General features: G+C 44.9%; 1 protein-coding gene across 7 annotated transcripts in view; it reads left to right on the top strand.

Annotated features, from left to right (window-relative positions):
- Window positions 1-16552, top strand: part of ADGRF5 (adhesion G protein-coupled receptor F5) — a 112512-nt gene that overhangs the window by 75063 nt on the left and 20897 nt on the right. For 3 of the 7 annotated variants that reach the window (XM_081245843.1, XM_081245842.1, XM_081245845.1), the window contains exons 5-11: window positions 346-534; window positions 2332-2508; window positions 2640-2749; window positions 4850-4908; window positions 5767-5909; window positions 9895-10116; window positions 11103-11306. In XM_081245843.1, the coding sequence (XP_081101969.1) occupies window positions 346-534; window positions 2332-2508; window positions 2640-2749; window positions 4850-4908; window positions 5767-5909; window positions 9895-10116; window positions 11103-11306 (1104 nt within the window). The remainder of the gene's footprint in view (window positions 1-345; window positions 535-2331; window positions 2509-2639; window positions 2750-4849; window positions 4909-5766; window positions 5910-9894; window positions 10117-11102; window positions 11307-16552) is intronic. The other 4 variants (XM_081245846.1, XM_081245848.1, XM_081245844.1 and 1 more) reach the window with 3 other exon arrangements.

Genomic DNA, 16552 nt, shown 5'->3' with positions numbered 1-16552 from the left:
CCACTCTTCCAACAGCTTACCTTATGATCCTTTCAAGAAAGGCATGTTTTTTAATCAATTTTTTTGAATTGGAGTATAGTTGATTTGCAATGTTAGTTTCCGCTGTACAGCAAAGTGAGTCAGTTATACATACACATATATCCACTCTTTTTTTAGATTCTATTCCCATATCAGTCATTACAAAGCAGTGAATAGAGTTTCCTGTGCTATTCAGTACGTTCTTATTAGTTATCTGAAAGGCATTTTTAATCATAGTACACAAAACTGAAGATTTTTTTGTTTGTTTGTTTGTTTTTCGGTACGCGGGCCTCTCACTGCTGTGGCCTCTCCCATTGCGGAGCACAGGCTCCGGATGTGCAGACTCAGCAGCCATGGCTCACGGGCCCAGCCGCTCCGCGGCATGTGGAATCTTCTCGGACTGGGGCACGAACCCGTGTGCCCTGCATCGGCAGGCGGACTCTCAACGACTGCGCCACCAGGGAAGCCCGAAAACTGAGGATTTTTTTGACCAATGTGTGTCAAGCCCTAAATGCGGTAGGTGGTCCAGGGGTGGTCGCTTCTGCCATCCTCTTAAGGCACGTTTGTATTTTACATGGAGTCAAAAGTTCTGCGAATATCACCTCCACATCCATCTCAAAAATAAGTAAATGAAAAACAACAACAACAAAGATAATACAACCAAAAAAATGCTTTTCACTGCAGCGGGAGAGAGATTTTGACAAAGGGGATCTTGTTGGCTCCCTTCGAATTATCCCCGGCCAATGTTCACCACACTGACTAGCAGCCTTGACTTCCTCCTTTCCTTCTGATTCTGCTTCACCCCCTCCCGCTGCTGGAGCACAGGACGGGAGCGGAGTCCAAGGATTCCAGGGGACTTGGTTGTCCCTCCTATTTCAGGAACAATTATTTGACGGCTTTCCTTTGGGTGGTCACTCTGTGGGCCTTTGCCTAGATGCCCACCTGCAGAACAAACAGCTCACAGTGATGTGGCTTTAGTCCAGTTTTAGACATAAATTCCAACCCCTCTGTTTTCAGAGCATTTTTCAGTGTCAGTTTTTAATGGGATTGGAGTCTGTTTGGGCTGTTCACATTTGACTTGACATGTAAAAGGCACAAGTTTAGAATTTTTACTTATACTCTATATTTGCTATCTATTGCTGCGTAATAAATTACCCCCAAACTTAGCATCTTAAAACAACAAACTCGGAGCTTCCCTGGTGGCGCAGTGGTTGAGAGTCCGCCTGCCGATGCAGGGGACATGGGTTCGTGCCCCAGTCCGGGAAGATCCCACATGCCGCGGAGCGGCTGGGCCCATGAGCCATGGCCGCTGAGCCTGCGCGTCCGGAGCCTGTGCTCCGCAACGGGAGAGGCCACAACAGTGAGAGGCCCGCGTACCGCCAAAAAAAAAAAACAAACTCGGAATTCCCTGGCGATCCAGTGGTTAGGACTCTGCGCTTTCACCGCCGAGGGCCCGGATTTGATCCCAGGTTGGGAAACAAAGATCCCACAAGCCGCACAGAATGGTCCCCAAAAAAACCCCAAAACAAACCAAACAAAAGCTACAAATGTTTATTACGTCACACAGTTTCTGAGGGCCAAAAATCCAGGAAGAGCTTAGCTGGATGGCACTGGCTCTGGGGTCTCTCATGAGGTGGTAGTCAAGCCGTCAGCCAGAGTTGCAATCATCTGAAGGCTCAACTGAGCCTGGAAAACCCACTTTCAGGCTCACGCCTGCGGTTGTTGGCAGCCCTCAGGTCCTCACTGGCTATTGGCTAGAGACCTCAGTTCCTAATCACGTGGGCCTCTCTATGACATGTCTTCATGCAATGCAGCTGGCTTCCCCCAGAGCAAGTGATCAGAGAGAGAGAGAGAGAGAGAGAGAGAGAGAGAGAGCATAACCAAGAGGAAAGCCACAGTGTCTTTTATAACCTAATCTCAGAAGTGATGCACCACCACTTCTTTCTATATTCTCTTGGTCACACAGACCAACCCTAGTACAACGTGAGAGGGAGTTATAAAAGGGTGTGAGGCAGGGATGGGTGGTGCCATCTTGGAGGCTGGCTGCCATACCCTCTAGTCCGGGAATCTGTTTAGCACTTTATCATTGTAGGCAGCCCCTGGGATAGTCAGAGCTGTCATCTTTTAGATGGCCGTGCCTAACAGCAAGGTGACATGTACAGCAATCGTGAGAATCTCATGCAGTACTACTGAACTTCCCAGAAGGGCAATATGAAGTGGAGTTAGCGTTTTCTACAAGTATAAATACTTGACATCTATAAACACAAAGGCGGTAACTACCTTTTCTCTCCTCATTGTTCTGGTTGATGACAGTCTGCAGACCTACTGGAAATGAAATCCGGTGCTCCTGTGAGAAAGGCTATAAGTGGCCTCAGGAAAGGTGCCTCCACAATCTCACTTGTCAAGGGCATGATGGCTCCCCTTCAGGGCATCACTGCAGTCTCCTTAAGGGACTGCCTCCCAAGGGACCTTTTTGCCAGCTCCAGGGAGGTAAGTCACTGCTCACTGAATGTTTGTTTGTTGAGTGGCTATTTGATACCAACTCAACCAAACACTTCTCTGTCCTGTGTGTACTCAAATGCTGACATGAGATTTTTAAAATATTGCCCTGTATTCTTCAGCAGATATTACCCTGCGAATGTCAGTCAGACTCAATGTGGGCTTTCAAGAAGAACTCAAGAACTCTTCCTCTGCCCTCTATAGGTCCTACAAGACTGACTTGGAAACAGCGGTGAGTTTTGGTCCCAGGAGGCTCTTGACCAACAGACTCTGAGCTGAACTGAATCTATTGCATTTACAGTGGGTCGTTTGCTTGAATCTGTCAGAATTTATGAATGTGAATGTTGAAATTATTTCTATACCTCTGGGATGACGAATTAAGAAGCGCTCAAATCAGACAGTGTTCAGGGGATGATTGGACACCATCTTGACCTATACGTGGAACTTCCTCCCAGGATAGAATTGATTCACATAAAATTTGGCAGCATCAGCTCACAGAAACCTACTAAAAGGTCCAAGAACCTGGTCTAGAAGCACAAGATGGTGCATTTCTATTCGTCTTCACACATCACATGGGTGAAACCCCTAACATCTTTTGTGCAGACCACCCCAAGTCTGGCACAGAGGATTCCACACCACTCTACACTGGAGGTCCCAAGGCATTCACACTTAAGGCAGATTTAAATTTACTCGTGTAGATAGGTTCATTTGTGTCATATTGTAGATTCCACATAACAGAAACAGACTCACAGACCTAGAGAACAGACTGGTGGTTGCCAAGGGGGAGTGGGGGAAGGGGAGGGATGGATTGGGAGTTTGGGATGAGCAGATGCAAACTATTATATATAGAATGGATAAACAAGGTCCTACTGTACAGCACAGGGAACTATATTCAATATCCTGTGATAAACCATAATGAAAAGAATATTAAAAAGACTGTACACACATGTAAATTTACTCATGCAAAAAAAAGAGGATATTCTCTCAGTGTAAACTGTGTGCCAGACATTATTCTAAGGGCTTTACATTGGATTAATTCATCTAAACCTAAATGCTTTGCTTGAGTCAATTCATTTGGAATAGAGCTTCTCAACTGGTGTGGTACAAATTGTTACAGGTGGGCTGAGGTAATGACTCCTCTTAACCCTCTGGGCAGCCAGCCCTCTGCCTCAAGCCAGGAGCAGCCTCCTGCTTACCCAGTCAAATATTACCATTGTTCATGGGCGCCATGATGAAACTCTGATACAGAAGAGCTGTAGGATATCTGATTTGCATATCCGACATGTACTAGTTCTGCACAGCATGAGAATCCTCCTCATGCACACACATGACACACTAAATTATACACTTTTGAGGAAAAAAGGAGAGTTACATATTAATCTTTGGATCTCACCCATCCAGCTACTTATACTTAACACAGCACTTTGCACATGGCATCCGCCCTGTAAATATGACTTGATTCAAATTGAATTTCCTGTGGGGTTGGAATTCAGGGAAACAAAATGAAGTAAAAACATCAGTAAAAACCACATTGGCGGGGCTTCCCTGGTGGTGCAGTGGTTGAGAGTCCGCCTGCCGATGCAGGGGACATGGGTTCGTGCCCCGGTCCGGGAATATCCCACATGCCGCGGAGCGGCTGGGCCCATGAGCCATGGCCACTGAGCCTGCGCGTCCAGAGCCTGTGCTCCGCAACGGGAGAGGCCACAACAGTGAGGGGCTCGCGTACCGCAAAAAAACCAAAAACCAAAAAACAACCCACATTGGCTCAACCAAAGCTGTGATATGTTAAGTGAGGGATCCGATCTGGCAGTGTGGCAGCCGCAAGAAGGCACCTCGAAGATTTCCAACTACAGGAAATGCAATTGATTGAGGGCCCCGGCTGCTGCCGCATGGCAGTGCTGGCTGCCTGCTGCTAGTGAATGAGCAGGGCGGGTCTGTCTAGCAAACGTGGGACTCCTTTGAAGGCTGTACTGAACCTTCCCAGGCTCAGTCTAGGATGATTTCATCCAGCTTCTCCTCCTGTACAATTTCACTCGGGTCTGATGGCTCTCCCTGCCTTCCCCACTGCCTTCTCATTTTTTTCCCTGAGGCATTTCCCTAAGTAAATTTTTTGCACATTTACTCTGGTGTTTGCTTCCTGGAGAACCCAGAATGACCTAGGTAGATAGGAATTACTTCTTCAAAGACCTGCCAGTGCTAGTGCTAACAAAATATACAGGAGAGCATTTTACCCAGGGTGATAAGAAATAGACACTTTTCACTCTGTTTCAAATTGTTGACCCGTCTCTCAGTGGACCTTGATCCGTGACACTTGTCTTGCTTTATTTTCCAGTTCTGGAAGGGTTACAGTATTTTACCAGGCTTCAAATTGGTGACAGTGACAGAGTTCAGGTAAGAATGCTATAACTGGGTCATTTTTATCCAATGGCAGATACCAAAACGTTAGTGAAAAAGCAAAAGCCCGTTAGAAGGGCACCATCTGGGATGCCCAGTGGGGGCAGTTTGGTAAAGGTGAAGACAATGTCAGATTTCCAGGGCTTCAAGTGAAAGGAAACACTGAGAACAGTAGCTCACTCCTTAGAGATGTACCTACTTAGAAGGAAGGTGAGAAAAAGACTTGTGTTCATTCTATGCATGCAAGAATTTTGCAAACAAAGATGTGACATACGTTTGCCATCTAGGGAAGTCAGAAATACAAAAATGAAATAAAGTCATGCATGCAATGATGCCTTTATTAAAAAAAGTTAGTCAGCTAGCCATGGCCACAGAGTTGCACACTGTCATGGGAATGCATTCCTGTGGAGTTAGGCACCGGGCAGCCCTAAGTGTGTTTGCACAGTGTTTCAAAAAGGTAGCTGCCAATTAAAAAACGAAGAATGTTTACAGAAACGTTGAGGATTTTGGCTTCACTGGATATTCAGCATAGCTGGTAACCTGGGCCAGCAGACTGGGTGACAACAGTCTCTACCTTGTGGCTTATATCCTTTGACCCACTTGTAGGATTCAATTCACTCCGCCCCATCTGGCTATTCCAGTCATTGATGTTACCCATCTGCAGACATTTGAGTGTTCGAGCCCTGCCTCAGGCTTTCAGCTAGAGCTTAGAAACAGGTTGGATTTCAGTGGACCCTTGAAGATAAAGTCCCCAGGCTCGTCCTGCCATTTTGTTTTCTTATGCAAATAAACCATAAGGATCTAGACTCTTCCAGATCACTTACTGCTTTACTGAACTGACTGGTCTCCATCCAGGCCTGGAAGTGTGGTTGTGGTGTATGAAGTCACGACAACAGCAGCATCACCTAAATTAATGCGCAAAGCAAACGAGCAAGTAACACAGAACCTCAATCAGACCTACAAGATGGATAGCAGTTCCTTCCAAGTTACTTACAGTAGTAAGTAGACCATCGCTACATTTTTCCAATATGTAGATTCTACTTAGATATGGTAATGGCATTTATCATCATGCGTAAACCTGGGAAATCACATTACAGTGTCGTCGGTGGAGAGAGACTCTCCAGTTCCTGGCATAGAGTTTTGGTGCCTTCTCCCCATCTTAGGCCTGTTCAGAGCCTCCTTACACTGCTAATATCACTGCGACTGGGGAAGCGGTGGGGGCAGGGGTCCCAGGAGGGAGAGATTTTACAAGGGGGCCACAGAGCCATTTGGGTTTATGGATTTTTTTTAATTAACGGACCCAAAACATCCAAAAAAGTAGAACTAACATTGTGGTGGTGGAAGTGGGGGATATTCATGAAATGCATTGATATTGACTAGGGGGACCGTTGTTACTTTAGAGCAGTAGTTCTCAAAGTGTGACCCCCAGACCAGCAGCATCAGCATCATCTTGGTACTTGTTAGAAAAGCAAATTCTTGGGGCCACCCCAGACCAACCTGGGCCAATCTGTGTTTTGGCAAGCCCTCCAGGTGATTCTGATGCATGGAAAGTTTGAGAAACACTGCTTTGGATCAGATGTAGCAGTGGTAAGAGTCCTGGTATTGTAGATATTCTCCCTCATTTTACAAATGGGGTATAGAGTTGAGCTCTGTTGTGGAATTAGGTGGGTGGATCGACTGTTACTTGGGGGATAGAAAGGGGAACCAACTGAGCAGAGATCTGGTGGACCAGCACTGGCCGGTAGGTGTTCTGTCTAACTCAGGTCCGTGGTTCCAGAGTGAAGGTGACTCCTCTTTGGAACAACACAGTTCACCATGGGGAGGGCACTGAAGGGATTGTCTGAGGCACAGCTGGAAGGAAAAGTGCCCCTTCTCAGGAGTCAGACCATCCTTACAACAGGTTCATACTCTTTCTCTTTACATTCACTGCTAATATTTTTAGACATTGGATCATTTTAAAAAATTAAATATTGAAAGGGATATACACAACGGTAAGAAAGTGCTACAACATAAGAAAGAGAAAGACAGCAAGATAAAAATTCAGAATGAATAAGGCAGCAACCTCATAGATGAAAACTGAAAAATTCAAGGCAGGGAAATAAGTGGCCTCCAGGTGTGGACTCACATGGAAGTAATCCCAGCATCACCAACCCCTTCCTGACCCCTAATGCCATCCCACCAACCGGCAGATGCTTTGGCCTGAAAAAAAATTTTTCTTTATGGTTCTGAGGGCACAGGAGAATAGCAAGCTCTAGCATACATGAGCTTCAATTATGATGACTCTTTCCCCAAAATTTCAATTGTGCTGAATATAATCAGACATTTACAGGAATAAGTATCCAGCAGTTTTCCTGACCGGTGGCTGACAGTCAGTCCAAAACCACAAAACTGCTCTAGTGTCTGTGGCTTCTTCTTCCAAAGAGCCATGAAGTTGTTGTGAATGACACTCGATGCCCCTTTTTGCAAGAGAATCTACATTCATCTCTGTCCTTGATACGCACAGCCTTAGACCAATGACCATGAACTATGTCACATGTAACTCCACCCCCCGGGAGCTTCAATACCAGCCTGCTCTCCATAGGGTTAGTGGGGTTTATCCAGAATACAAGTATCCAAAAAAGTCAAGTAGCTGAGTAGGTTTTTTTTTTTTTTTTTGGCTGTGCAGCATGTGGTATCCTAGTTCCCCGACCAGGTATCGAACCCATGCCCCCTGCATTGGAAACGCAGAGTATTAACCACTGGACCGCCAGGGAAGTCCCTGGGTGGGTTTTTCTTAAATTATAATTTTATCTGGCAGTAAGAGTGAGGGGTGCAGGGGAGAGGAAGAGAAAAAGAAAGAAAAATGCTGAATGAATGAGGTGGTATCAGGAAATTATTATTATTATTATTATTATTTTTTGCGGTACACGGGCCTCTCACTGTTGTGGCCTCTCCCGTTGCGGAGCACAGGCTCCGGACGCGCAGGCTCAGCGGCCATGGCTCACGGGCCCAGTCGCTCCGCGGCATGTGGGATTTCCCCGGACTGGGGCACGAACCCGTGTCCCCTGCATCGGCAGACGGACTCTCAACCACTGCGCCACCAGGGAAGCCCAGGAAATTATTTTTAAGTCCATCTTCATGAAACAGGAAAGGCACATGGCAATCTTCAGAATAGTCCCTTTTATTTTGCCATATATTAATCCTCTAGTGATGTTTGATCAATCAGCAGGGTCCCTTAACCAGAACACCCCTTTCTTTAATCACTCCCAATATATTTATGATCAATTCCATATAACCATGGAAAACCGGCAGTTTTCCTGATCATCGTAATTAGCAATGGTACTGATGAAAAGCGGGCACGGTTATTGTATCTTTTCTATGTTCAACCCAGTGTCTTACACATTTTTCATCTTCATACATCCTGTGAGGTAGATACTATTATCACCATTTTACAGGTGAGGAAATGGAGGCTTAGATTTAAATCATTTGCTCAAGGCCACATAGTAAGTAACGTAAGTTTGTGTGCCTTCCTGGTCAGTTCACTACATGAAATATTCACAGATGGCCTTGCTTCCTAATAGTTGAATGCAATTTTCTGAAATCTTATTTTATCCAGGAGCCTAAAAAACGGCATAAGAAATTTTTAGATACCTTGATATTTTGACCAGAACATCATAGCACCCTAAATTAATTGTATGGTATTTTAGTCCCATGTTTACAGTACGAACAGGGTGTGGCATGAGCATAAAGAACCATCCAAAAGAGGAGTGGCCAAACCTCCTTCCCCAGCTCCTCTGATTTTCTCAACACATGGAGCTCATGAAGGACATAGCACAGCTTAGAGGGAAAAATCTGCATGTTGTGTAAACAAGGGACAGCCATAAAAACACACACAAAAATAGCAAATACTGTGTTTTCATTTCTGTCTGTGAAATGGCTTAATACCAGGGTTCCCCAGAATTTTACTGTGAAAACAATAAGAATAGTTACTATTCCTCCAAGTCACCTCCCGTGGTAGCGCTCACTGCCCCTATTTTCCAGACAAGGAAGCTGAGGCTCAGAGATGGTAAGCAAGTTCCCTAGGGCCACACAGCTATGCCTGGTACAGAACCAGGATTCAAATACAGACCTGTGTATCTAATAAGCTCCCACTCTTATGGGCCCATGGGTGTTAGGTCTTTAAAAACATTCTTATTTCCCAAGCATACTTTATTGTAAAAATTAATTTATTTTCCCACTCTTAATTCATCAAAGACACAGGACAGAGCTTTCAGTCAGCATGAGGTATCAGTTATCAGTAAGAAGCAGTTGATATCTTTCAAATCAGTAGCAAAGAAACTTGATGTTTAGGTTAGCTGTGGTGGCTTTTTCATAAGCAAATGTGCAATTTTCTACCAGACTATTTAAACATTTTTTGGCATTTTTATTTTATTTTATAAATTTTATTGAAGTATAGTTGATTTACAATGTTGTGTTAATTCCTGCTGTACAGCAAAGTGGTTCAGTTATACATATATATTACACATTCTTTTTCATATTCTTTTCCATTATGGTTTATCACAGGATATTGAATATAGCTCCCCGTGCTATACAGTAAGACCTTGATGTTTATCCATCCTGTATATAATAGTTTGCATTTGCTAATCCCAAGCTCCCAGTCCATCCCTCCCCTCCCCCCCTCCCCCTTGGCAACCACAAGTCTGTTCTCTATGTCTGTGACAGATGATTTGAAATATTGAAAATAGCTTTGGGACCCCATTAGTACCACTGAGGACTGTTAAGTGTGCAAAGATCCCAAACTGGGAACCATGTCCCTAGTAGCTGGCAGACTGTCACTCTGGGGCCTCAGATCCCAGCTGCCCAGGGGTGGAGTGAGGAAGACGCGTTGCCTCATTCATCACCATGGAGACCTCTTGAAAACCCCAGTGGTGGTGGCATTCAGGGAGTAGCATTAATTCCATTTATTTGCTTTGGGACCCTAATATCTTCTGTTTGGGTTTCCAGATGAAACGAAGTTCTCCATCAGCCCAGAAATCATCCTTGAAGGGGATACAGTAACTCTGACGTGTGAGAACGAAGTTTTGTCCTCCAACATATCCTGGCAGCACGTGGAAACAGGCTTCGACATCCAGAACAGCAGCAGGTTCTCCATCTACACCTACGTGCTCAACAACATGACCTCCGTGTCCCGCCTCACCATTTACAACATCACTCAGGATGACGCGGGTGGGTTGCCATCCAGTAACCAGGGCAAGGAGAGGAATGAAGAGCTAAGAGAGAATCAAACTGCGGTGGTGTGTGTAGACAGCCTTTTCCTCTTCAAAAGGAAGTCACCAAGCTCAGCTTCTCAAAACTGAAAATTAATCCCATGATGCAAAGCAAATTTAACCTTGGGAGACAAATATAATTTTCCACATTTACTGAAGCTTATGAGTTGGAACCTAAGACAAAAAGTAAACTCCTTTTTTTAACATTAAAAAAAATTTAGAAGAGCCTTGTTGAGGTAGAATTGACATATAGCAAGCTGTACATATGTGAAGTGTATAATTTAATAAGTTTTGACATGTGTGTACACCCGTACAACTATCACCACAATCAAGGTAGTGAACATATGGGTCCCTGCTCTCCCCCTCCCCATTTTCTTGTCCTCTGTTTCAATCCCTCCCACTTGTCCCTCCCCAGCAACCACAGAAGCATAAGTTTTACCTGACGTTCTAGAATTTAATAGCCCCATCGTAACCTAGATGTCACCAGGAGCATCTCTTTTTCTCTGAATGAGAAACTGGGCTGCAGACACATGGGTTCCATCATATGTCTGTTGACTCTGACCTGCCCCAGAGTTAAATAGGATGCCAAAATTATCCATGACCTCCTAATTCTCCAAGGTTTTCCCATTTTCCCTTTCTACCTCTGAAGCATCCCCACACTTTTTTTCTTACTAGCGAGGACTCAGATTTCTGCTCTTTCCTGAGAACAGCTCTCTTCTCTTTTACCTTATGGCCTCAGAAATACCTGCCTTGACCTTCTGCACTTCCTGAATGTTCCTTTAGGGTTGTTTAGACCAAGTCTCAGATGCTTTTGAAAGTGATGTTTTATGAAGTTCCATCATGACCCATGAGATGAGGCTATCATTCTTCTAAGGAAATATGTAATATCATTCTTCTAAGACATATGTAATAGTAATAATAAATGCCTTTGTGTATTCGCTACAGGTGAATATATTTGCAAACTGACATTAGATATTTTTGAATATGGGTCCAGAAAAAAAATAGATGTTACATCCATCCGGATTTTGGCAAATGAAGACATGAAGGTGATGTGTGACAATAATCCTGTGTCTTTGAGCTGCTGCAGTGAGATGATGGGGAATTGGAGTCAAGTGGAATGGAAGCAAGAGGGGAATATAAGCATTCCAGGTGAGACTGTTAGAAGCCCTTTTGCAAACAGGTTTTTGCCTCTTGGCCAAGTAAAAATGGGAGATGCAGTCGGTGAAAGAGCAAATGTCAGGTGGCTGGGTTTTTTTCCAGACTGAAAAAGTATGAGGTTTGATGCCAACTCCAGCTTAGCCATTCTAAAACAAAATTCCCAAAATATACAAACACAATTTTCATGCTTGGGTTGTAGACAAGATTCTGACAGAGAAGACCCAAGAGGGAGTGATGGGATGACGTAGGTCCATGGTGTCTTGCCTACAGACAAGACAAGCTTGTCCCCACTGCCCTCTCCTTTCCCTCTTCAGCAAAGAGCCAAGGATGAGGTCATTGGCTTTGCTTTGGGGTCTGACTCCGAGAGTCTCATTCCTGTGTCTCTCCTCTTGGCGTCTGTCCTTCCCACTTCTCTGCCTTTGTAGCCATGTCTCTTTCTGTATTATCTGATTCCATGCCTCTGGTTTTATATCTTTCTCTGTCAACCTGTGTGTCTCTCAACCAATGTCAATTTCTGATCCTGTTTGCAGATCTGAGATATCACTGGGAATTCCCCACCTTCCAGTTTATACTGGTGAATGATAAGAAGAAGAAGAAATTAAAATAACATTGGTGATTCTGTTTTGTATACTAGTTTATGATCAACCAATGTTTAAAAGATATGTTATCACTTTTAATCCCATTTAAACTTGACCACAAGTTTGAAGCTGGCATTTTTTTGCCTCCCATTTTCAAATAAGGAAATCGAGGTTCAAATTAAATGACTTATCCAAGGTTGTCATAATTAGGAAAAGAAAAGAATTGGGACTCATCTTGTTTCACAGCCTTTGCCTTGGTCAAACTATATCACACAGGCCTGGTGAGCCAACACTAGAGTGAGTTGATCCGGCAGAATTTGTATTGAAACAAAAGACTGTTTTCTGCCTAGAAACCTCACATAACAAGATCCAATCTTTCCCTTAAGAAATGACAGTATTATTTGCTCACATTTTTAGTAAAAAATCCTTAAAGGAAAATGTGGCTTTACCCATGAAATACATCAGTGTGGTGGAGCTTTTATTTTATAAAGCCGTTGCTATCAGACATTATTAAATCATAAATAAAATAAGGATCAATTTGGATGTAACGTTTTCAGAGCACATCTAGTTTGAAAAGCACATTTGTTCTCTACCTTAAAGTGCTACAGAGAATGGGAAAAGCATCTGGTAACTGTTGAACATGTTGACATATGGTCCATTTAGTCACTTCCCTAATTTTTAAGGAAGAGGAGGTGTAGGCATCCTGGAGGAACTGCCAGATGGGAGAAGGACCTTGCACAGTTCCCGGAGTACTGACTTAGACGCTTTCAACTGTGAGGGGTGAAAAGCCTAGCCATCTGGCAAAAGAACCAGGAAGTCTGCTGTGCAGATGCTCAGGAACCTCACTGTGGCCACCGCTGCTACAGACATTCGTAATGCCCAGGGTGGGCTGAACCGACTGGCAGAACAGTGGATTTCCTGCCACAGGGCTGGCCGCCGGGGGCCGGCAGGGTTTCTTCTCGGATGAACTTAGCCCCTGCTTTCAACACCCTGCCCTCCTTCCACCTCCCTTGCCATCCCCTCTCTGCGGCAGTCTTTCTCCAGATTCCACCAGTTCTTTTATCACCCATTTTTCCAGCTCAGCAGAAAGCCGTCTAGCTAGATAATTCACCCCAAAGCATCTAGAAGTGAATGTATTACATCTTCTCAGAAACGGTTGCACTGGATTTTCAAAGCACTTCTGGCAAAGGATAAGACAGAAAGGAAGTAATCTGCAGTGACAGAATTTCTAGCTTTAAGAAGGCGGTCTTTTTTGAACAGGGAGGGCTTTCTGAGCCTATTTCAAATCGTGGGGCATGGGTTGATGATATAAATGGTAATGGTAACAGAAGTAAGAGTATTAAGAGTACTAGTAGTAATAACAGAGGTACTAATAGTCATTAGTGCAGCTTCTAGTTCGCCTGTACTTAGCGCTAGCTTTGCCTGTACGGGAAGGTACTGACCACTTGGGGAAATTTGAAGGCAACAGCGTTTGTATTCTCACCGTAGCTCTTGTTATGTGATGATGAAAAAATAACAGTCTAATTCCCTCTTTGACAAAACAGTTTCCAGACGAGTTCGTCAACTTCTTCTTTTCCCTGCCTGCCATGCTCCCTGGGCCCGTGGTCACGCGGAGTATTGATAAGAGATTTGAGTCTTTACAAGAGGGTGTAAAGTCAGCTCTCTTAGCTGACTGTCAGGGTGTAGATGACAACACGGAACACTCAGCTCCCTGAGTGACTCATGGTGGGGAGACAGGCTCAAACGCCACGGTCTCCCTTCTTATGTCTTTTCTTCCCAATGACCCCACTGACATTTTTAATTGTGCGTTATTAGTTATGCTTCTGTGCCAACTGAAATGTTATGTTTGTAGCCCAGGAGGGCATAAGTAAGAGATAAGTGAGACTTTTTTTTCTTTATTGAGTAGAAATCGGCCTTGTGGCCTTCAAGTCACATTATAAAGGACCGCTAGAAACAGGCCTGCCTCGGGGGCTGAGGGGAGACCTAGAGAAGCAGCTAGAAGTGGCAAACAGCCCCGTCAGAGGCGGCCTGTCCCAGCCTGGCTGCCCCTCAGGGTGTCCACAGTTGTTTTTTGAAAAAGACCAGCTGTCAAGGTTCTACCTGAGAGCCACTTGTTCACAGTCTCCACGTTTGGGCTCCAGGCAATTTAATCTTCTTCAGTTTCACAGGAGATGTTATTGTGAGAACCACGGATTTCATCCCATCCCTCATTTTCCACATGAGGAGACTGAGGCTTTCCGTGAGCTGCCCACCATCTCCCTGAGAGCACCAAGAGTTCCCCTCCTCACCCACTGCTCTCTCTCCTCCCCCTCTGTGCCTCCCTCTGTGTTCCTAATGATGCCGTAGACAAATCTGATTTTATTTTATTTTATTTATTTTTGTTTTTGTTTTTTTGCAGTATGCGGGCCTCTCACTGCCGCGGCCCCTCCCGTTGCGCAGCACAGGCTCTGGATGCGCAGGCTCAGCGGCCATGGCTCACGGGCCCAGCCGCTCCACGGCATGTGGGATCCTCCCGGACCGGGGCACGAACCCCTGTCCCCTGCATCAGCAGGCGGACTCTCAACCACTGCGCCACCAGGGAAGCCCGACAAATCTGATTTTAAATAGTGATTTCTCTACTTGTAGGAATGCACAGAAAATTGGGCTTAAAAAAGGAAAAAGAAAAAAAAGAACTTGAGCCCAGTCTTTTACTCTAGAAAAATTAGCCTTACCACCCGTGCTTTCCAGTAAGACAGAATCTGGTCCTGAAGAGCTGTCATTCCAGCTCTGCCCTGTTTCTGCTGCAGAGCAACTTGGGTCATCTTGACTCTGAGAACTGCATCTTTTTTTTTCCTTTTTTTTTTGGCTGCGCCACACAGCTTGAGGGATCTTAGTTCCCTGACCAGGGATTGAACCTGGGCAGCGGCAGTGAGAGCACTGAAGCCTAACCACTAGATCGCCAGGGAAGTCCCAGACCTTCATCTTTTAAATAGTGACAATGGTACCCACTTTGCGAGACTTTTGAGAGGAGAAAAAAAAAGAAGATAAATGTCAACATTTAAAACAGAGTTGCATACTTTGCATCTGCCACAATAACTGCTTTCTGGTAAGGATGAAAGCTTTGCAGACCGTGCCTTTACGTATCCTCAGCATCGTGGGCAATTTTCACTGGATATTCTTTAACCTTGAGCAGCGTCCTTATAACTGCCTACCAGCTCTACTTCAGAAAACAGAGCACGAACGTGTAGGCTGCATTCAGTAACTTCCGTTGTTGTGCAGTCAAGGGAGAGGAACGATAAAGGATGGAGTGAGGTCCTGGGGGAATTAGAGAGAGTAGGTTTTCCAAAAGTAAGTAGAGGGGTGAGCCTTGGAGATGAAAGGGACATTTGTACCTATGAACTAGCAGGTAATTTACTCAAGGTGGGAAATCAGTTTGGTATTCTGAACAACCATCTTGGGGACTGGGGAGAAAAACTGGTGACTTATTAATCAAAATATTTTAAATAGCATTGATCATCCAGCCAAGGCTGGATGGAGTTCATCAGAAGGGTTTTTTTTTCTTTAATGTTTGGAAGATTGCCAGTGTTTGAAGAATGCCTGGCAGAAGTACATGGCAGGGGCTTCCCTGGTGGCGCAGTGGTTGAGAGTCTGCCTGCTGGTGCAGGGGACACGGGTTCGAGCCCTGGTCTGGGGGGATCCCACATGCCACGGAGCGGCTGGGCCCGTGAGCCATGGCCGCTGAGCCTGTGCGTCCGGAGCCTGTGCTCCGCAACAAGAGGGGCTGCGATAGTGAGAGGCCTGCGCACCGCGATGGAGAGTGGCGCCCGCTTGCCGCAACTAGAGAAAGCCCTCGCACAGAAACAAAGGCCCAACACAGCAAAAATAAATAAATTAATTAATAAACTCCTACCCCCAACATCTTCAAAAAAAAAAAATAAAGAACTACATAGCAGAAGGCAGCGTTGGAGGAGAGAGAGTAAAGGAACAGGACTAGAAAAAATGGCCAAGGGGCTGTTATAGAGCCACAGGCAGGATGGCTTGGAGGGCACAGCATCTTGGGAATGGAAAGGAAGATAGTGAACAGCTATTCTGAAGGGTAAATTGCTGTTACCCTGAGAAAGCATGACGTTGAAGCTTCCACTAAAACATATATACTAATAAGAAGGAACAAGTTATGAAAACAGGTCTCAAATGAGATGAATATCAGAGTCCGTGTCCCGTTTCTTCCTCCTTTCAACAATAATAATAGTCAAAATAATCTGACATTTGTTTCCTTCCAGTTGAAGTCATATCCAAACACATGGATTCTTTTTTTATTTTTCACACTCCAACTACCATCACGAAGGGTTTTTGTTAGGGGTCGGCCCCAGCCAGGCGCTGTTCTAAGTGTTTACACAGTAACTCCTTTTACCTGACTACAATCCCAGGTCACAGCTGTTATTATTTATTCTCATGTTACATCTGGAGAAACTGAGGCACAGAGTGGTTTAGTGACTTTCCCAGTAACACCCTACTGGTACGTAGTAAAGTTGGAGTCTGCAGCCGGGCCACGTGGATCCTGAGGCGGCAGGGCTAACCATTACACCACCCTGCCTCTCCCTTCAAAGAGAAGAAATTGAATGAAATAAGAATTCTTTTTCACTGATTTGGCTTCTTTGCTACCAACTCAGACAGTCAGCC

The sequence above is a fragment of the Mesoplodon bidens genome, assembly GCF_964165515.1.
Source record: "Mesoplodon bidens genome assembly, chromosome: 10".
NCBI lineage: Eukaryota > Metazoa > Chordata > Mammalia > Artiodactyla > Ziphiidae > Mesoplodon > Mesoplodon bidens.
Note: the sequence above shows the minus strand (reverse complement) of the source record. Positions and strands in the feature narration are given on the sequence as shown.